We start from the raw sequence: 21,817 nt of genomic DNA on the forward strand, positions 1-21,817 counted from the left end.
TGAATACAGGGTAGCTTTAAGTCTGAATTTGAGCATGTATGGCTGCTGTTATGCTGTGGAGCCTGCTGCTTCCTGCCTGGTGGTCTCCCCTCCCCTCCTGTCTCCTCTCCCCAGACCAGGCAGGGGAGAGAGGGGAAAAGTAGGTCAGATGAATCAAGGCAGTCAAACTGCCATGATAGTGTTGCAACATCATGCTCCTCCCCTTTAAGTTAGATAGTCTAAATGTGCACAGCAGGTATTTCTGTTTCTACTATTAGATGGTTGCATGCATTTCACGTGCCCCCACCTCACAGATGATGGAGACCACTCTCTCTGTCTCTGTCTCTGTCTCTCTCTCTCTCCCTCTCTCTCTCACACACACACACACACACACTCTCTCTCTTCCATGCGGGACAGTCGCAGCATGGATTAGAGGCAGAGAGAGACGGACGCATGCGTGGCTTTATGTGTCCCAAGCCAAGCGTGGTCACTAGGTCACTGTGAGGCTCCTGAGATCCCTGGAAGTGTGTCAACCTAAAATGATCATCGTCAACATCATAAAGCGTAAAAGCTTGAGGTAAAAAATATTCATGCAAGTTGAAACAAGTGTGGTTTGGTTTACTGTTGCCTATCTGGCGCCACTCGACAGCAGCATGACACGCTCAGCTGATTTTGATACGAATAGATTGTCAGTAATGCGGTGTTTAATCACTGATTAGGATTTGTCGCCCATGTATCCTTGCTGTGTTTGATTTTTGACCGGGGATCCAGAGCTGTGGCAGGCAGCACAGGAATCAATGAACGTGCTCTCTACTTTACAGTGGATCAGTGAGAGATAATCTCATCTGATCTGTTGTGCTCTAAAGCTGCCTAAATCTGTGGGGCGGCTTGTTTTCACCTCCTCTATAGATACTAATGCTAGGGTGAAAAAATATTGTGATATCATGGCCAATATTGCAATAGGATCTATTACAAATGATGTACTTACTTGCTATCAAGAAGAAAATACTCACAAATGACTGGTAATTTTGAAACATGTATTCCTCTGCATTAAACCAGTTTATTACTTTTAATTTGTGCAGTGCATTTAACAACATTAGGATGCAGTTACAGTCAAGAAGCTCCTAGTTGAAGGCTCTTGTGATGCGTTAAGGGGCGTCAAATCTGAACCACTCATTGGATCACAAAACCAGAGAGGAAGCCAGGCATCAGACTTACTTTGTCTTCATATTTCTTAGCTTGTGTTTTCAAAATAACAATGTTTTAATAGAGTAAACAAATGGCAACCAAAATATAGTTTACAAAAATACATTTTCACGGTACTTTTCCAAATAACGCCTGCATGCTGCTTTTTTTTTTTTTTTTTTTTTTTTTTAATTTGTGGTTGTATAATTTCAATCGCAACCGTTGGTGTGTGTCATCTGCTTCTTCAGCCATGAAGTTAACCTGGTGATATGATGAAGCACTGTTGAGCAAGAGGTTGTCCATATTCCTAAAATGGTAGAAACGTATACAGTCGTTTGTACAATAGTAGAAAATCTCTGACATACAGTAAATTATTTAAAGAGTGGCAGTCCTGCTGTGCTTTTTGTGCATTAGACAACACAAGCTCCACTACTAATGCGTCACTTGGCATTAAAGGTGTGTAAGATTCTGAGAACTATTGGCCTGTCTCTCCACTGAGCTGGGTAAACAACCAGTGTTGGAAATCCTCTCTGTCACGGTGTCATCCACTCCGGGTTATAAAAGGAAAGGAAGAGGGCAGTCAAATAGCACACAGCGCTCGCTTTTAATGACATGTTTCGCCTCATAATAGCAGCTGGCTCTTTAATTTTAGTTTTTGGGGATTTTAACTTTCAGTGTGTCATGGTGTGTTCTGGTTAAAAAAAACCAACAAGTAAATACCAACCTTGTTCTGAAGTCATCATTTTTAATCTCTATGTTAAAGGCTCAGAGATGTTGGTGATGTGTACTCGGATTGCATATCAGTCCTGGAGCTGTCACAGGCCAGAAGAAGTTTTTCATTTGGAAGCGGGTGTAGGTAGTAATCTCAGGACAGATAGGAACCATAATTGGCTTGTGGAAGGCTTCTGGGGCACCAGTTCCTCAGTTGGGGCGAGCAGCATGCATGTTACATAATTAAGGCCTTAAAATTAGACCGCCTCCTCCTGCTTGTCCACACAGAGGTTACTCATTTGTATCTGCAAGTCAGTGCACATGTGTTTTGCTGCTGGCGTGACTGTATAGTTTGTGTGGACCTGCAGTGAAAGACACACGTTTTTGGACTGTTTGGTGCCCCGGCAGCAAGGCAGTTCAGGGGAGGAGCCGCCCACGGGCTCAGGCAGGGATCAACAGGGCGGATGTAGACAAGCATTCTTTAACTTCCTGTCTATCTCCTCCGTCTTTTGTCCTCCTTCTCTCCTGCCCAATTTTGGTCTGCCTCCTTGTACATCCTGTGATTCAAAATGCAAGCAGGTACTAGATGGATATCCACCGCTGTGTACATGCAGCTCACACAGACAAGCGTGAAAGCATGAGCACTCAAAGTACTGAGGCAGCAGAAACAGCAGGCGGTGGTTTGTGGCCTCATTGCACTGGCTGGCCCGTAGAATAATAGAGCTGGACCAGAGTGACGGGCCAGTAAGTGGAACAAAGTGCACCAATGAGTTCCTGGCGGTGACAACAATGACTCTGATGTACAGATTGTTAGAGTTTTCTTCTGTGTTTGGCTGTACTAGAAATTGGGCAGCAGGAGAGGTCAATGAAGTGTGAGTTTCACAAGCAGCTGAGGTCAAAAGTCAGACTGACACCTGCATAGTTGGCATAAATTAATGAAAATGCCTTATGTAGCGTCATGATGAAAGGGAAAGCTGATTGGAGTGTACGAATTCTGGACAAACCTGCTTCATAAATCCCATGCACTTCTCCAGCTGCGTACAGAGGATGGAGACATGTTTCAGTCATGGACGGGGGGGGATGTAGCCAGCATGATGTCACCCACATCTCCATCTTTGAACTTGCTGCCATCTTGTATTTGGATGCGATCGTATTTGGATGAGAGGGTGAAGCAGGAGATGAGTGAGGGCTGGATCTGACTGAGACACAGACTGATCACCATGGTAACCACTCTGGGAAGCATACTCTGCCTTCTATTTTACTCTAACTGGGACCGTAATTCACAAAACAAATTGTTTTAAAGAGGATTTGGAGAGTAGTGACTGGAAGCATAACCTCATTATAAAGATGTTTACTGAGGTAATAAATCAACTGTCCAGACCGAGGCTCATATTTTCGTTTCCCTGTATGCATTTGATCAGGCCAGCTTTGGTTTCCTTGTAATTTTATGAGCACACTAAAGAACCTGCATGACATACCCACATCCTGTCCTCATCGCTTATCTGGGCTGCGTCTCCCTACAGTTGACTAGTTTGTAGACTGGAGTGTGTCTGATTTTGGCTTTGTGTCAGTAGACCCTTTCCGCTCGAACAGAAAGGCATTAATGACATTGGTTTTGTTTCACTGAAATACTTCATCTTCTCTTTTTCCACATATGCTACTGTCAGTCCCCTGTTGTTTGAAGGGTGACTGTAGCCTACCTCATTGTAATTGGAGGTGCCCTAACAAATGTCCTCACGCTTCAAACACAAATGCGCCATGGTTTGATGAATGAATGGTCACTAACCAATCATTATTTATCTTTTCACTTCTGTTACTGAAGAGAATGATGTTAAGACCCCTTGTCATTACTCAACCAAAGTAATTAACCACCACAATCTCTGAGAACAGAAGTTTGTATTTGTTTGTTTTCCTTGAGGAAAAAAAACTTGCCCAAGTCACAGTTCATGTCATAACCTCGCAATCCGTCAAGAGAAGAGACTTCTTGGTTGGAGGTCTTTGACCCCAGTGGGCAGGGTTTAGTCTGTTTGTGCAACACGGCCCTTGTTTTGCAACTCAATCAATACAAATTGAATGATGTTATATTGTTAACCGCTACCAGTGCAGCTAATGTTTGGTTTTAATAAGCGGAGGAGTGTGTCAACTGTGAAGTTCATATCTACAGCAATCTAACGTGTCCTGTTAGGAACAACTTGTGTTCGGCAGTGTCAGTCAGCAGAAGTTTGATGCCTCGAAAGCTGATTTTATATCGTAGTAGTGGAGATGTGATACCACTATGTAGATATCGATGGCACAACATAAACACCAAAGATACTTTTTGGTGCTCTTCTAGATGAGGATAAATGACAGTCACTGCAATTAGTTTCAACTGGTTTCCCAGTTTTGGCAAAGCAGTAGGTGTTTTTGACATTTTCTACACCTGCAGTAAGAGAAGAGAATGATCCATGTCAGAAATGTGCATCGTAGGCGGGAATACTTGGGTTCTGAGTGGCAGAGTGAACAGCCAGGCAGAGACAGAGTGGGACTGCTGTATGTGAGCACTGCTCTGTGCCACTGCCCTCAGCCAAGGACCCACGTCGTACCAGGAAATAAAGAGATTCATTGGAAAAGAGACGGCATTGTCTCCAGACAGAATGTTTATGTTGAATAGCCTGGAGGTATAACGCCCATCTATGCTGGTATAATGACTACCCTGTAGATTATGGCCACCGTTTGGTCACCTGATGGCCTGTGAAACAATGATGAATCATTAAAAAGGACAATTATTAGGTGATTAAACAGAAACTGCTCTGGGTTGTGTATCAAAGTACGTAACCGCTGCTCGATCATAGGATCATACGTGGGGCAAAACCAATCATGCAGTTGTCTTTACAAAGCAAAGAATAGCGGGAAGCAGTTGGTCTAGAATTGTTGTAGATAGGTGTGCAAAATTCTGTGAATATTAAAAGTTGGAAAATTTCCATAGAAATTAATGGGGAAATGGAAATTTGGGGGAATTTACACTTAATATATTCCCACATACAGAAATCTACATTGTGCATTCTTGAGAGCAGATGTGCATTGAAACATGTGTTATACACTTTTTAAAAATTACACTTTTGACGTCATCTATTTGTGAATACAACTTAAACAGATGACCACTCTTAACTCATCTTATTACTTACAATAGAAAAATAGTAGTCTAAATCTAACAGATCCCTAGCATACTAAAGCTAACAGATCTCTAGCATACGAAAGCTAACAGATCCCTAGCATACTAAAGCTAACAGATCCCTAGCATACTAAAGCTAACAGATCCCTAGCATACTAAAGCTAACAGATCCCTAGCATACTAAAGCTAACAGATCCCTAGCATACTAAAGCTAACTGATCCCAAGCATGGTTACCGGTAATGTAACAGAAAACGAGCCTTCCCGGTCAATCGGTGGGCCAGTTTGAACAGTAAGCTGTTTGAAACAGTCGTGCACTGGTGCGCGTGATGGAAGAATGCACAGTTCACAGTTAAACAAAATGAGTATAAATTGCCCTAAAATGTCCCGTTTATTCCTGTTGGTTTATCATATGTTCCTGTGAGTTCCTATGTGAAGTCTCCTACACTTTTTCCAAAAAAATGTAAAAATTCCTTTAACTTTTTAACTTTTCCATGAAATCTTCTGACAATGTACTGAAAACTTTCCCTTTTCAACCATTATTGTCAGCTGTGTCATGTTAGTCACCCCAGAGTACACCAGCTACAAGAAGCTACTGTCTGTATTGTTTTGGGTAGAAATAAACCATCTGCTGCTCTACATCTGTGACAGTCTTCTGCTTTGACGGGTACATGAGGAGCAACTTCATGGACACATATGTTCCACCTAAAAATAATGTCTCTTTGGAGGGTGAGGAAATAAACCAGGGTTTTATCTTCACCTTCCACTGGATCGGCTACAAGTGGCAGGCTTAAAAAAAAAAAGAGGCTATAAAAGTGCTAAATGGGCCGATTCATAATGCTTTGCTGGTGGTCAGAATGTGAAACCCGTTTTGAAAAATGTAAACAGAAAACAGGCGAGCACTCACACACTGTGTGGCTTGAAAACATTTTGTCAACAGAAGAGCTGTGGCTGTGTGTCTGGGCGAGTCCAGCTGGGGGCATCACTCCCCCAGAATTGCTGTCATGCAGGCTGCTGAGCTTTTTTCACCTTTTGAAACTTGTTCTTTTCAAGACTTCGTCTGCTTTACTTAAAATGCAACATCCAGACATTGAGAGTGAAAATATAAACTGTAGAAACTGTCCGCAACATTACCGTCCAACTGCCACCACATTTTGTGAGCTTGTGGTGTTTATTTGTTTTTTGGGGGGGGGAGGGGGGGCTCTCTCTCACACCTGGATCAGGGTCTTGCAGGTGTCCTCCAGCAGTCCACGTTATGACCTCCCCGTGTGTGCAACCTCCTGCTGAAAGGAGGAACACTGAGCAGTCTTTTCATTTCCTGGACCCCCAACCCCCGCCCCTCCCCTTCAGTAAGACCCCTGGCGGTCCCCGGACCCCAGTCTGAGAACCAACGGGTTGGAGCCATCCCACTCTGCGGGCTCCATGCTACTATTGTCTGGCAATAGAGCGGGCTATTTGCAAAATAAAGGTGTCCTCCTGTCCTGCTCTCTCTCTCTCAGCCGCTATGTGCTGATCCCAGAGCGGGTGGTTGTAGCGCGGAGCGGCGGGGAAACGTGCGGCTGTTACCAGCGCTTCTCCTCGGTGTTGTACCTCCCGGACAGTGCGGCTTCTCGGCGCTCGGATGTTGGAAGTCCTGGCCGATAAGGGAGCACATAGAGCTCACAGAGAAAGAGCAGAGACGCGGGAGGAAGGAAGCAAGGAAGGAAGGACAGGGGAGCATTTTAATACCAAATCGGGACACATGTTGAGCTAACGGCCCGCTCCACCTCCCCCTTCTCCTCCCAGATCCGTTTGTTGCCTCATCGCTTCCCCGGCACTGAAGCCAGCGGATCTGCGAGGATCCACGCCGCTCTGCTGGGACCATCATGGATCTCAGTAAAATTGTAAGTGGTGGGTTTGTTGTTATCTATTTACCGATAGCTGCGGTGAGATTGTTGAAGGTGGGGGTGGTGTCCAACAAGTCCTGTTACACGCACACACATCAGGGCTGCTCATGCAAGTTGTTCTCCTTGCAAGCAGCGACTTGTTGTTGTCTACCGTTAAATGCGGGAAGTTTTGTTTTATTGGTTGTGGAGAAGCCGTGAAGCCTTATTCCAATGGGATTTGGCAAACGAAGGGGGGGGGGGGGGTCTGAGAGGAAGGGCCATGCTAAAATAGAGCAGCCCACTAAAAACAATAATAGTTTACATGCCTGTATCCTTGGTCAAATCATCAGAAGCATCCTGTGTTGTAGAGCTCATCATTATTAACACATGAGGTTTTGCAGCTCTATTTTGAGGTCTGAGACATGAAAATATCTGCACTGTGCTGCTCTTGTGCCCACAGCGATCGGTGGTCTCGGTCTCCAGTCAGACTAAGGTTCGTAGAGAAATATTTGCAAGTGTGTCATGAATGATGTTTAGTCTGTTTTGATGTCTGTTGGAGAAGCAAAACGGATCCTGGTGTAAAGAACGTTGGAATACAAAGTGTTGAAACCGCTACCAAGTTCAGAGAATTAGCAGCAATTGATTATTGCAGTCAGAATGAACTAACTTGAATGGAACTAACTCAAATGTCCTGCAGGCATTTATTCTGGCAGGGGACGATGCAGCGACTAAGAGAGTAGCAGGTGCATTTAAGCAACAAGACTGGCCTTTCACTGCCATCGTGGAAGGGATGGGTGTGCTTTTAGCTCTTGTGTAGGTGTGGGGGAGGGTGGTTGATGAAAGCAGGGTCTTCTTTCCAAGGGTCTTCAGCACAGAGAGTCTACGGAAGAGATACAATGAAGGCGACCATGCAGAGTAGAGGCACCTAAAAAAGTGGAAAATCCTTCTCTGATTTCCGGAATAGATCTCAGCTGCCCACATAGAGTCAGTCGGGGCAGACGGGGCGTAGGTGTACTGATGGAAATTCTCCACCGGTGAATCTCCACGCTGTTGAGGTTTTTTTGATTTCTCAGGCAAATAACTTGATGTGATGGGGATGATGTTGTTAAGTCTAGTGAATCCAACCCCTCAAGGCTGTTCCCTGAGGGTGTCTGTCACTGTGTTTTGGCTGTTGAGTGTGTGAGACACACTGGTATGAAAACAGACTCTGGGCAGAGAGAATCCACATTCCCACATGGCATCTAAGTGAGTGATACACAGAAACGTCCTTGTGTTTAGATGTTGGCTGTTTCAGACTGGCGGTGACACTTGGGTTTACTGAACCTGAGAAACTTGGTTAGTCATGAATCATGACTAACCAAGTCTCAGAGTAATCTCTCAAGGAAATGTTAATTGAGACTTCTTTCAGTCACATTTGAGTTTTTTTCCTTTTTATGTAATAGTTACCAGTGGTAACAGACAGGAAACATGGAGCACACATGCAAAAAAAAAACCAACCCTCCCCTTCAGGAATTAGACTGGGATCTCTGATTACAGGGCGTTAACTGAACTCTAGCATGTCATGGGGACAGACGTATTTTGTTTATATGCAAATACTACTGTTAATTCACACAAGATATAACATGGACATGCAGGTTTTACTTTTATACCTGTAAATAAACACACCAGCAACCTCAAATATCGCGTGATTTTAATACTGTGCACCTCCAGTGTCACTGATCAGATGTGGAACGTGCGTACCATCTCTCAGTCGAGGTCTGTGTTCATCTCTAACTACTCCAGGAAAGTTTATAAGGACTCAGACATGCACAGCAAAGATTTAAATTTGTAAATTTACGGACGATGGTGCCGCTTAGAAACACTCAGTATGGTTGTATCATTTTCAAAAAGTCAGTTTAATGTGTTAATTCAATTCAAGCTGAAATTTTAGATACATGCGAACATGTTCCTTTGACTGAAATTGCTATTCTCAAGTTTTTAAAGTCAAACCAACATACCAACAGGGGAATATCGTTGTAGCAGGTGAAACGACAGCAAAAACGAATTCCTGGACGGAACAGAAGACAAACACGCTGTGTCATCTGAAGGATTTGTGACTTTTTCTTTAACAGCCTTTGAATTTCACTCTGTTGGCTGCTGTTAAACTGGTTCTGGGACCGGTGGTGGAAAAGCTGAACCAGAACAAAAACATGGTTGCAAGCAGCAGTAATGGAGCACAGTGCCACCTACATTGCTTTCCTGGAGGGGGACATCCTACTGTCAATAAATCAGCTCTCCATTGATTCATGTGTGCTGGCGCAACAACCGTAGTTCAATTAAATGGCCGACTGCGAGTGTGCATGTAGATCCACTGACTGCTGCAGGAGTTTTACAGTTGTTGGACAGTTTAATAGGTGTCACATCCCCACATACGCCATCATGTCCTTCAGGAAGACTAACACACACACCGACTCCATGATGGATGTCCACACATGATCAGTGCTGGAGAGTAATGACAAAGTTGGCTGAGGAACCTCGTTGAGCTGCACAGATGTTCCCTTTTATTAGGTGTCTTGATGACATCACCAGTCCTGCAAGAATAGGCGCTTCAGAGCGGAGGCTCCTTCACACGAGGCTGCAGAAAGTCATCCTATTAGGAGAGGCTCATAAAGCTGCCACGGGGGTGTACGTCTGAGAGTTTAATTATACTGCAGCCCAGCCTTCGGCATATGTCTATGTGTCTTTAACCAGCTGCTGTCCTCCGCCCCACCCGAGGTCACACACTTCAACTATCCTGAAGCTCTTATGTTTTCTTGATTTTTGATGGGCTCTTGAGACGATGTCAACCCACTGGGCATGTGTGTATCACCAGATGCTCCAGTTAGGTGATGTATTCCACGGAGTACCTGCTTCCAGCAACAGTTAGACAGGCTTTCACACATCTAGCAAGTCATTTCATCCCTTCAGCCTTCATGCTTGTTGCACCTGATCATGATTAGGTTGACATGAGTGGCTGATAGACAGGAGGTCTTTTATGAGCAGCCATATTAATTGCGTCGCAGATTTTGTTCAGTTCCTCTCACGGTTTGTTGCATTCCTGTATAACAAGACCTCTGTGAGTTCATTTCCTTCTCACAACTTTCTCTCGGTTTCATGAACTACTGAGGACAAACGGCTTTAAAAGGCAGCCTTTTCCACTACCTTCCTCTCCTCAGTGCCAGCGAGGTTCCTTTAGAGAGGTGTGGAGTGACAGTTGTGTGAGAGCGGATGTTCATGTCAGATGCAACATGTAAAACGGACCTTAAACAAGCAACACAGAGGGCTCTATTCAGAGGAGCGACCTTTTGAATTGGGTGGGGTTGTACTTGGAAATATGTTTGAGGCCAAAATTGCTTTTCCATCTATTATCTGATTTTTGAATGCATTCGTCAAAGTGCCGTTTCATGCTGGTGTAACTTGTGGTGGGGATGTGTGTGAGACATGCACTGTAGCAAGACTAGCTTTCGGTTTCTAGTGTTTATTTTAGTCGTGTTTGGGTATACTAAGAGGGACTTCCGAAGAGGGGACACACATTTTTAGTTGGTCAGACTTTCTGGTAATCTTATCATCAAAAACACGAGTAATCAGGATGTAGACTTGGTTAAACAAACCAGCAGAGAACATTCGAGCTACTGGAATCAATATTAGGATGTTACTAATGGATCATGGTATGTGAAAATGATAAAACCACAGATGATTCTCACCCAGGTTCCACTCCGCTTCAAGAAACCCCTTTGAATCTTGTCAGGTCATTATTTTTCTTTTGATGCTACATTGAGTGAAATGTTTATTTATTTATTTATTTTTAAGTTTTCATAAATTGTCATTGCTCTTATCAGTATGATTTTCAATGTCTAATAGGCAAATCTTTGCTAATAAACCTGGCGGAGCATGTTGCTGCTAATGAGCTACTCATTCTTCCTCAGAAGCTGGGGGAGACCAAAACGGCTAAGAAGAGAGTGAATATCTGATGTGGTGATAAGTGGTTGTTGTCAAATAAACTTGTGCTAATTGCAATTTGTCACAACTCACCTCTGCTGCCCCCTCATGGCCAGTAAGATTGCGTAATACGAGTGTTGTTGTTCCGCATACTAAAGGATCTGTTTGTTGAAAGATCTTCTTTACTTTTTTTTCAGCCACCAATAAACACTAAGGAAGAGCAGGGATGCTGGCTTTTGTATTTCAGCTTGGAATCCAAATTTTGTCCTATTGGTGCTTATTTAAATTTCTTTAGTCCCTTTTTCACCTGTAAGGTGTACCAGAACGGGTCTAGGTATCACTTACAGGGCCAGTGGGACCTGAATTTACATGGACTAAATCCTGAAGGAGAAATGAGGAGCCTCCGTTGGTGCTTTGTTAGTTGGTTATAAGCAAACATGATGATGTGATAATCACGTTGTCATGCTGCTGCTTTTTACTGATCGAACACGAGCTGGATTTAGCTCTGTGGCGGCATCAGCACAGCTTGCTGATATAAGCTGCTCTGTAATTTCAATTACATGTCATTATGACAAAAGCCGCTGCTGCTGCTTTGTGTAAAATCAAACCTTTGCATTCATAACCAGACCTGTGAAGCAGAGAACAAACCAACTCTTGTGATGGTCTGTGTTAAGATGTTGTTGTTGGTGTGGCAGCTGAGCTTTGAAGACACCTGAAAGAGTCTGGCTGAATAGCAGGTTAGCAAGTTTTCTAGCTGAAGGGAAGTGGAGTCCGGAGGAGGGTAGGTTTTAGCTGAAGCCAGGCAGGAAATGGGCAGTGCAGGGTGTGCCAAGACAGGAAGCGTGACTGAACTCTTGTGTAAAAAGAAAAAAAAAAAAAACACCCCTCAACCCCCAGTGCGTCACCCACAATGACCAGGCCTCCAACAGCGCACCTCAGCCTGTTAGAGTGCTGCAGCATTCACAGACAGCCATCCATGCTTCCTGTTTTCATTCCATCCTCCGCCCCCCCGACGTTTATACAGGAGCTGGACAAGTCTGAGCAGCAGACGCAGGGTTGTCACCTGCATTGTGGACCACCATGCATTTGAGATCGCGACATGACATCATTGTCCTCCAGATAGGTTTAGCGATGCTGGTCCAGTGCGTGAAGAATAAAACCGTCAAATATTGTGAGAGGGAGGCTCTGCGCACGTCCCGTGATCTGATTAGAAAGTTTTGTTTTTTGACCTTCGATAGTGCAAGTGTTTGACAAAGGGGAATTTTAGTGCTCGCATGAAAAAACACTTCCCGTCATTTTCGATGGTTGTTACGAAGGTCAAACTATATCCGAAGCTCCACACGCGCTGTAACTGTCATAAAAGCTGACATTAACTCAATTCATGAAGCAGTCAGGAAATAAAGTACCTTTCTTTATCAGGAAAATGCAACAAGAACCAGCCAGACATTTGACAAATGTGTGACGCTAAAAGGGACCACATTGTCTATCTTTGGTACTCTGTGTCCTCCTCCTGCGAGACCTTAATGACAGGGGTCAGTTAATCTTGGTACTGTAACTAAGATTAATCTCTCCTCTCAGATATTAAATCATCAGGGTCACACAAGGACTTGTCCTCTGCCGCCGCAATCGTGAGAATCTAAATCCAGCAAGAACAAGTATTTCCAAATTTACTCTTGTCCTCTTTTATTGGACTCTCATGGGGTTTTCCACAGTCATGATTGAACCACTGCTGGTCATGGCTTTATCTCATGATTATTTTAACTTTAAATGTATCCAAGAGCGCTGTTGTTTCTCCACTACCACCATGATGTGATGACATGGCTCCCAAACAAACATGGACGTCGGATTTCCATGGCATGCCTGACTCACACGAGGAGTCGCTCATCAGCCGCGATGGGGAAGTGATTCAACAGCTGCTTTCACTGCAACGCATCTGAACATTACCTGGAGGAGGCGTGTGTGAGAACCCAAATGTGCACATCAGTCGAACCGGACTTTAAACAGCCGGCCAGCTCCCGACTACAATTTAGGCCCATGTATGAATAGAGCAGGTTGTTGTCTGGAGAATTCCCAGCAAGTGAGAGGGTATGTGAATGATGGTCATGCGACTGTGAGAAACTGAGGGAATACAAACATACGAGGGTGAAGAAGATGGGAAGTTTGTTCGAACCGAAGCGGAATCATCGGATAAATTTTAAGGAATGGCAAGACTTGTTCATGATCAAGTTACAAATGGACTTAATGTTTGCAATTGACTTTTTGCGTGTCTTGCCTCCAGCTAGTGTTGCCGCAATATAACACTTTCAGTGTGTAGCAGACAATGAGGATTTTCATACTCATTTCAGATTTTGAGGGAAAAAATGCAACTAGACAGAGCGTCTCACTTGTGGGTATCCTCCCTCACCTACATCTTTAAAGAGATTTCTTAATTAGAAAGTTGTTGTTTATGAGTTATAGTGCTGAGTGATATGGAGAAAAATTGATATTTCGATATTCAGACACCTTTTTTTGTTATCGTATATCACAATATCTGCCTAGAGACAAGTACAGATTTTATTTTGTGAGAAGTTTTTGTTATTATATGTTTTTTATTGCTGATTGAGATAGTAGAATTGTGTCTATATTAAGGAAAGTCACCAAGGATTTTGAGTATTATCATTGTAAAGTATTTTAGGTGAAAATACCTGATTCTTTGAGTACAATTATGTCCTCAAAGCCTGATCTCCCAGATATCGTCAGGAGTAGAGGGGCTAACGAGCGAGGTCTGTTTCATTTAGCAGGCAGAGGATGGTTCCTGTCCCTGCTCCAGCTTCAGTGGACACAGCCAGGCGACCATCAGCATATCAATGTCCTGCTCTCTACAGAGGGACCAGCCTGGCCTCGCCAACTTAACATGCTTTCACCACTGTATCTATAACACTTTGTTCCTCACCAAAGCCGTGGTAAATGTGTTTCTGTGGTAGGAGACGTGAAAGGCAGTTTTGTGTTCAGTCGTTGACTGAACCGCTATCATAACTCTTCCGTTTAACACGATGAAGGATGAAAGGAAAGGCGCGGGAGGACGTCGCCGTCTCAGTCCAGATGAACCAGTCAGACTCCCTCAGGTCTCGTCTTTGGTCTTTATCACTTCTCACTTCTGATTTGAATTTCTCATCACTTCCATTTGTCAGCTGGGCGGCGTGGCCACACTGTGAGGAGCTAATCGGCCATTGATGCCAGCGAGCCACCTCAGCCGATGCCAGGAGTTCTAGGCAGCTGGCACTCTCATTCAACCCAAACACAAAGTACAAAGTCTTACTGTGGGCTAACTGGGTCACCCTCATGTGGGAACCAGTTGCACTGGGAGATTCTGTGTGTGAGTGACGGAGTAAAAGGGGCAATATCGAAAACATAGTGACCCTCATTTATCAATCGTGTAGAAACCGAAGCAGATCCGTAGCAATCATCGTACGACCAGATTCATGTGTGATTTATGAACCCATCATATCCAGCTGACCACGGCGAGCAAAAGATCTGGCATTGATGGATGTGCCAGCTTAAAACAACCATCATTTAAATATCATGCCACAATATATTCTCATTTAAGAAGCTTTGAACACTGCAGCGGGAAACTCAAAGGCAGTCAGTTACATCCTTTAAGATTGTCCCTTTTTTTTTGTATTGATTTGACAGAGTTCTCCGGCGGTCTAACGACGGTTTATTAATTAGGGTAGTCTGGCCAGCAAGTAACTGCACAATTTGGAAAGGAAAATTGAGTGGTGGAAGTGCGTATGAAACTTAAAAGAATGATTGAGCTCCAAAATATTCTCACATGTAGATGAGAAGCAGTTTCACATGCTTGGAAAACTCTGGGTAGCCACATAAAACAAGGTGTGTAAAAGCTGTAAATTTACTGTATTAATCTTGGAAACAGTAGTTTGAAAAACTAATATAAATTGACATTACTGACAAGCTGTTTTCCTTTCAACTGCCTGTCACGCCCTTGATCGTGTTCCATGTGGCGATTGTGAAACAGGATTGAAAGCTCTGGAAAAAATTACAAAGGTTATTTTGTTGAAGAGCCACAGACATATTTTTTAACTTCAAAGTAGTCTAAAATTCAAAGTGCCTTTATGAATGTGGCCTTGAAGTATAGCGTCCATCTTGAAACGCGCACCTGATTATTTTCTATGCAGGCAACCAAAACTGAAGTGTTCAACGGTGTTGGTCAAGTGGTTGTTTATCTCCCATCAGCTGGTTTGTTACGTGAGTTCTGGTGAGGATGAATGTAAGAGGAGGAGGTGAACAACTGCAGACAAAAGTAACAACTGCATGATTCTGAACTTTTGTTATAAAGATGTGACAGGAATTTTGCTGAAAGAGTCTCTCGTGTACTTCCCTGACCAGCTGCTGGAACTGAATCCAATAATGGATCCACTTGTGAGTGTTTGCTGGCTCGCTCAGTGCTTTACTTGTAAATAAGAAGTGATAATGAATACAAACCACATGCAGATAATTAACTTTTCTCTTGTGGTTTGGACCAGAGAGAACAGCCCGGAGATGACAGTTAGTGCTGTTGCAACAGATTTAAAAAAACACGGTGCATGTTATGTTCAGTGGCACGGGAACACGGCCGGTCTTCTTACTGGTACCAAAGTCAGCCCCTTCCTCTTTGCTAGCGACTCCTCCTGCGGCGATTTCTTGGGGTTAACTTCCTGTCCCGACAGCTCAGATACTGGAAGAGGTGCAGACGGGACATCTGCGGGAAGTGAGATTTTGAGGCTGGCCTCCTGTCCTCTCCTGACCTCGGCCGTAACTCTCACAGTGCAGGATGCTGCACAAATCCTGTTGCCAAATTGCAGGTTTGGCTGGGTTTTCCCAACGTTGGAATTTCAGGCAGTTGTGGTGTGTGCGAGGTGTACGTTTTTTTTGGGGGGGGGGGGGGGTTCTTTCATGTGTAACATGATAGGTCAGCAGATGCTGCTTCAGAACACCTTGTTTTTGAAAGCCATCTGAAACGGCTTAAAGTCTCACACGAAGCAGACCTGGAGCCTACAGATGGAAATGCTAATGGGCTCTTTTTGACATTTATGTCAATATAACAACTTAAGTGTTTTTTAAAGCATTACAGCACTTTGATGCTTTAAAAAGAAAGAATCACTTAAGAACATGTTCATGACATTTAGCCCCCCCCCCCCGCGCTGTAGCCTCTGCACCACTTTGGTCCAGACTCAAAGAACTCAGCATTTGTGAGATGGATTACCATCAAATTTCATGCATATGTTTGTGCTCCCTGGAGCCTCATCAGGTGCGACTAAATACCTACAAAACTAAAAACATCCCCAGCAGCTTCCATGAGATGTGACACCTTATTGTATTTAGTTTATTCTTCTGCTGTTCTATCAGGTGGGTTGATTGTTTGGGGCTGAAGTTTGAAGATGTTCCACACAGACTCATTGACTCGTGACGGTTTCAGACGGTTTCACAGGAGAAGGTGTTGCAGTGACCTCCCAAACAACTGGAGTCAACAATTTCCAAACCTAAAACAGCCTTAACTGAACCAAATTATACCTCCATTCTGCTCATTGGAAGTGTCATGGAGCCACAGTGCAGAGATGATCACTAGATTTTTAATATTTGGGTGAACTTTCCCTTAATGTTGACATGTTAGGATTTCTCAAGAAAAGTGAACACAGAGTCATGGTTTGAAAGTGATGTCTTCCTTTTCCCACTCTGTAGAGAGCTTTTATTTTACAATCCCACATCCGGACCGTTTTTTTTTTTTGTTTTGTTTTGTTTTTTTAATCTTCATGGGAGTTAAATCACATTATTTTGACATCCTGCTCTCCTTCACACGCCGACATGTTTAGTTTCTTCTGTCTAATCTGAGATGGTGACTGTTCTCTGTATGTCAGGCAGGTAAAATACACATGATGCTGCAAGTCTCATTTACAGCAGTTGTGAAGCTGTGGAGGTAATCAGAGGAGGAGAGGAGTTCAGGCCTCTCAGCTGCTGACTTGAATACCAACTCTGTAGAAAATGGGTCAATCACCGTTGCTCAGACAGAACTGCTTCCTATTCCCCAGGTCGGCAAAGCAACATCTTGAAAGGTGGAAGAGTGTCAAGTTTTAAAATGAAAACCTTAAATGCAAGCATCATGAAGTGTGTGTGTGTGTGGGTGGGGGGGGGGGGGGGAGCTGCAGGCTGAATTTTTATGTGTTCTCCGTTTCTTTCTGTTCTCCTCTGCCCTTCCTCTCTTCCTCCTCCTACTTCTCCTCCTTACAGGCTGTCAGCATCAATAAGGCCATCAACACACAGGAGGTCGCTGTCAAAGAGAAGCATGCCAGGAATATCCTTATAGTGTGTGTGTGTGTGTGTGTGTGTGTGTGTGTTTTTGGAAACCACAGCGCTCCTCAGTGACTGCAGGGTTACATTAGTTCAGGATCAAAACAACAAATTTGATGTAACCTGGAACCATCGTCTGTGCACGGTCCTGCTGCAGAGCTAAATTCATCGTGTGTGTGACAGCAAACACAATGTGACAGGTTTTCCCCATTTCTGTTCAACACAATAAAAGCACAAATCTGTCATTTAAAAGATCCTGAGGTGAAGGGATAAGTTTTGTTATTTTTAAATTTTACATGTTTTGTTTTGTGGTGAAAAAGTATGAGTATACATAATCTGCAGCCCATAATCTTCACTACAATTTGTCTCAACTTTTATTTGACAGGTATTTGTTTTTTCAAGCAAAATACTCACCAGCAGTTTTCAATGTAAGGGCATTAATGCTGGTGAAAATCCTTTAAACTGTTCTTTTAAATGTGTGTTTGGTTTGGGGGTGGGGGCGGCGGCACCTGTAGTATCCTCATTATGCAATTTAAAAAGTACATTTAATACAAATGATACTGCAATCCAAACAGTTGTTTTACTCAAAATATGACAAATTTGTTCGGTTTGCAACTCCTCAGATTCCAACAAATATTCAGAGATGATCCTGATGAGCAAGAGTGAGCAAAATACTGAAAAACAGAGGATGAATTATTGCATAGCTGGAGTCAAACACACTAACTACTCTATAAGCCAGTGATCCTTGACCGTTCCTGTCACCCTGCATCTTGGGGACCCATCATGAAAAAGGTGCCCACACTTTCTGGGCAGCAGTCAACCGGCTCCCTCTCTCAAGCAACGCGGTGCTCTGCTGGAAGTTCTGCCACGTCTTCCACAAGCTATTGCGAGACGGACATCCAAACGTACGTACACAACAACATAACTGTTTGTTACCAATGCAGAGTCGCTGGTTCTGTTCCCAGACACAGTCGGCCATGTCTGCAGGTGATGTGTTCTGGTCACTGCACTGGCAACTCCTCTGGTCATTCCGGGTGCCTGTTAGGGGTGGGGGGGGCACTGGGGGTAATAGCAGGATTGTCCCACGTGCCCCGAGTGAAGCTCCTCAGGTGCGAAAGATGCGAGAGACGGTGGGATGAAGCCCGGAGTGCTGGAAGGGGTGCAGTAGTGGGCAGGAGAGCCCGGAATTAGTGTGACATTGGCATTGTGAAATTAAAAGAGAGAAAATTTTAGCTGATGATTGTCGTTTATTAAAATTTCCTTCAGTTATTCAAACCTGATTACCTTCTTTTGTGCCACTCTGACTTCTTGCTCCCTCCTTGTCTCTCCGCCTGCTGCTGCCGACCCCCCAGGTGATCAAGGACTCCATGAGGAACAAGGCAGATCTAACTGACATGAGCAGGATGTGGGTAAGAAACGACACACCACAGAAGCAGGTTGTCATCAGTTCTTTTTTGCTGCTCACGACTCTATTGTCATTATTAAATGATCAACTACGGTTGAAGAACAGGCAGAGTTTTCCATGATAAAACTTTAAATCGTGTCATACTTCGGGCCTTTTGGTTTCTGTGCTCTATTTGGCCTCACTGGCATTTTTCTTGTGAAGAGAAACCTCTTAAATGGAGAGCGGGCTGGTTGATGGCTTGGATTTAAATGTTGGCAGAGACCCCACGAGTGATATTCTGTGTACAAACTGAGCCAAATGGAAACCAAAACACCTGCGCGGACATTAACTTACAGGTGTGTTTCCAGCTGTGCAGCATGTTGATTGCTCGTAACAGTCACGTTAAGTCATCAACTGTCCTGCTTGTTGTGGCCATCACACGACTGTGTTGTTAGTACCTGTAAAACAAGCCAAGTCTGCGCTTAACAGCCTTGTAGCTGGGAATTTTACATTGGCAGCTTTCCGGCTTGTTTTATGGAATTCCTGCTCTCACCTCTTTTTTTAAGACCCTATTGCTGACAGCTGAACCTCATCGCTTCCTGTATAGATTAAAAGTCTAAAACAGTATTGATGCTGACAGCTCTGATGAAATCTGCGGGGTTTATTGTGTAATGCTGTGACACTCCCGCTTCAGTGAAGCAACATCATCCTGGGCTCTAATCCAGTATATTCCTGGATTTACTTGTTGATGTCACCAGCAGGAAGATACAGGAAGTTGGATTTCTGTGATGGTGCTCATAGCCTCTCTTTCCTGTTGTGTCATCACCACCCACACTGCCCAGGCAGGAGGGAAGAGGAAGTGAAAGGCAATCGGCCTCATCGCCGGGGTTCTTCAACTTTATCCTCCTCCTACTCAGGCCGAAGGACATTGTCTCACACCAGAGTGAACGCTAGATCACACCTACCCTAAACTCTAAACTCAACCAGTGTTTTTCAGAGCAAGACCAAATAATTTGACTGCTGCGGTGCAGCTCTGCCTCCCTGACTGAAAACAGATCACTCTATGCATACTTTTTGAAAGCTGCCTGCAGCCAAAGTGCCACAGTGAATTTCCTCAGTATTCTTTAACAACTCTTCCAAAAGGAGGAGAGATAGTTTCAACCTTTGATCATGCCTCTCTCTTCTCCCTCTGTCATCCACCCACGTTCTCCCCCCCAGGGTCACCTGAGCGAAGGCTACGGGAAGCTGTGCAGCATCTACCTCAAACTGCTCATCACCAAAATGGAGTTTCACATCAAAGTGAGTCGGGCCGGCCCATAAAACCCAGTGCCAGTCTCGCTCAACTCTCATTATCTTTGGCTCAGGCTCGCCCTTGAGTGCCAGGATCGCTCTGCTACATCGAAAATTCTGCCTGTTACACTAATGGCCTCTCAAGAATCGGTAATGTAGCCTTTTTACGAGACAGCCCAGCAAAGAGGTGGAGGCACTGAAAGGCGGCGCTGATGCTATCGCAGGAAGATGTGGTTACTTGTTGCTCTGCTGAAAGTTGGATTGTTCTTATCCAAGGATGAGGTTTGTCTTGCAGGTTACTTTGCCGAGGCACAAAAGAAAACTGTTTCGCAAGCTTATAGACCAACTCTTATGTTTTGAGGTGAAAATTGCTAAGATATCGTCAGCCGTAAACCTGATGCATCATCAACAGCAGCTGCACACAGATGCAATTCAGTCACTCCTCGTAGTCAGTCAAGGTCAGTTTATCTGTAAACACATTCACATATCAGCGTTTCCTTGTCTGTCTGCATCATATTTACCAACCTGTATATAATTCTGTAATTTATCATGGGTAAAATATCCAGAACACTGACAGCTTTGTCTCGGTTCTGTCCTCAAAACTGCTAAACTCCGGGAAACGGACCCAGAGACAATAGACGAGCTCAGGCTGAGACACTCGGGTAGTTGGGTTTCTTTGGTTTCATGAAACCGGTAAGAGAAATCTGAATTTACTTGAATGACTCATCTCAAAAACATAGTTGCCAGCAGAGGTGGAGGAAGTATATACATGATTGCGTACTAGAATATAAAAGTACCAGCACAAACTAGCGGCAACAAACTTTTTGGACAAACAATATCGACTTTCCTAAGAAGACATTTGCAGCATCTGTGCCTTGTTGTGAGAGGCGACCCAAACATTTAGTCTGCATGGCCACCGGCGCACGTGAATATCAGAGTTATAATTTTACATGCACATTTTGCTGAAAGTTATATCATTGTGACTTTATTTGATGATTATGCAGTAACACAATTTAGATTTTACCTCTTTAGGAAATATTGCTAATCTTGAAGATGTTCCAGAAGTGTCAGTGGTAGGTTACTATACGATAAAGGGGAGGGTACATTTATGTTTTATTTTTACCGGCGTGTTAATGTGTTGGCATCATTTTTGTACTTTTAACAAAACTGAATAGTGTTGTATACTGCTTTATAAATTCACTGGTAATGGTCCATAATAGCCTTTTCTTTTTCATTTAGAAGAAAATAAAAGAACCCCAAAAGTAACTGGTAACAGTAAACTGAAGTATTACCTTGCAAATTCAGCTGGAGTACTAAGCAAAGCAGAGTAACTTGCTTGTAAAAGCTCCAACACTCCTCTGAGATGGACGTTGGGGCCTCTGATTGAAATTTTCTCCTGTGGGGTTCTCTTTCAGAATCCTCGTTTCCCCGGCAACCTACAGATGTCAAACAGACAGCTTGAAGAGGCGGGAGAGAATGACGTCAACAACTTGTGAGTGTGCTGCTGCTGCTGCCTCAGCTGTTGCCCTTGTTGTTGACCAGGACCGCTGCTCTGAGCAGGTCTTAGTTGTATTTCTCAACTATGTCGCAAAAGTGAGAAATAAAACGAAGCTGGGAAATCATTATGCATCAGAGCTCATGTGAGTAAAACACATGACACCTTCCATGATGATCCTGCCTGTGTTTTTGCTTTGAAAAACATCAGTACTTAAAAAAAGAATGAGATTTTGCTGTTTTACTCACAACAGTTTCTCTTATCATGTCCTGAATGTCTGCAACTGACCAGCCAATCAAAGACGGCCATTGATTCAACAAGCTCAATCAACCAGAAAAGCTGCAGATGAAGGCTGATTAGTAGGAACACTAACTGGACACCAACGCCCCCGATACTGACCATTTGTCACACTAGCCCGGTGTGTCAGGGTCTTCAGCTGAACTTATCAGTGCTGGTTAAAAATTGAAAACACTTAAGG

At 43.9% G+C, this 21,817-nt stretch overlaps 1 protein-coding gene across 5 annotated transcripts in view; it reads left to right on the forward strand.

The window, feature by feature from the left end:
* hip1 (huntingtin interacting protein 1) overlaps positions 1–21,817 on the forward strand; it is a 46,969-nt gene that overhangs the window by 1,755 nt on the left and 23,397 nt on the right. For 2 of the 5 annotated variants that reach the window (XM_086215673.1, XM_086215674.1), the window contains 5 exons: positions 17,111–17,174; positions 17,933–18,075; positions 18,523–18,579; positions 19,773–19,853; positions 21,260–21,336. In XM_086215673.1, the coding sequence (XP_086071799.1) occupies positions 17,111–17,174; positions 17,933–18,075; positions 18,523–18,579; positions 19,773–19,853; positions 21,260–21,336 (422 nt within the window). The other 3 variants (XM_086215676.1, XM_086215675.1, XM_086215677.1) reach the window with 3 other exon arrangements.

Source organism: Aulostomus chinensis, chromosome 10 (genome assembly GCF_037954235.1).
Source record: "Aulostomus chinensis isolate RoL2024-O1b breed Wild chromosome 10, RoL_Achi_v1.0, whole genome shotgun sequence".
Lineage (NCBI taxonomy): Eukaryota > Metazoa > Chordata > Actinopteri > Syngnathiformes > Aulostomidae > Aulostomus > Aulostomus chinensis.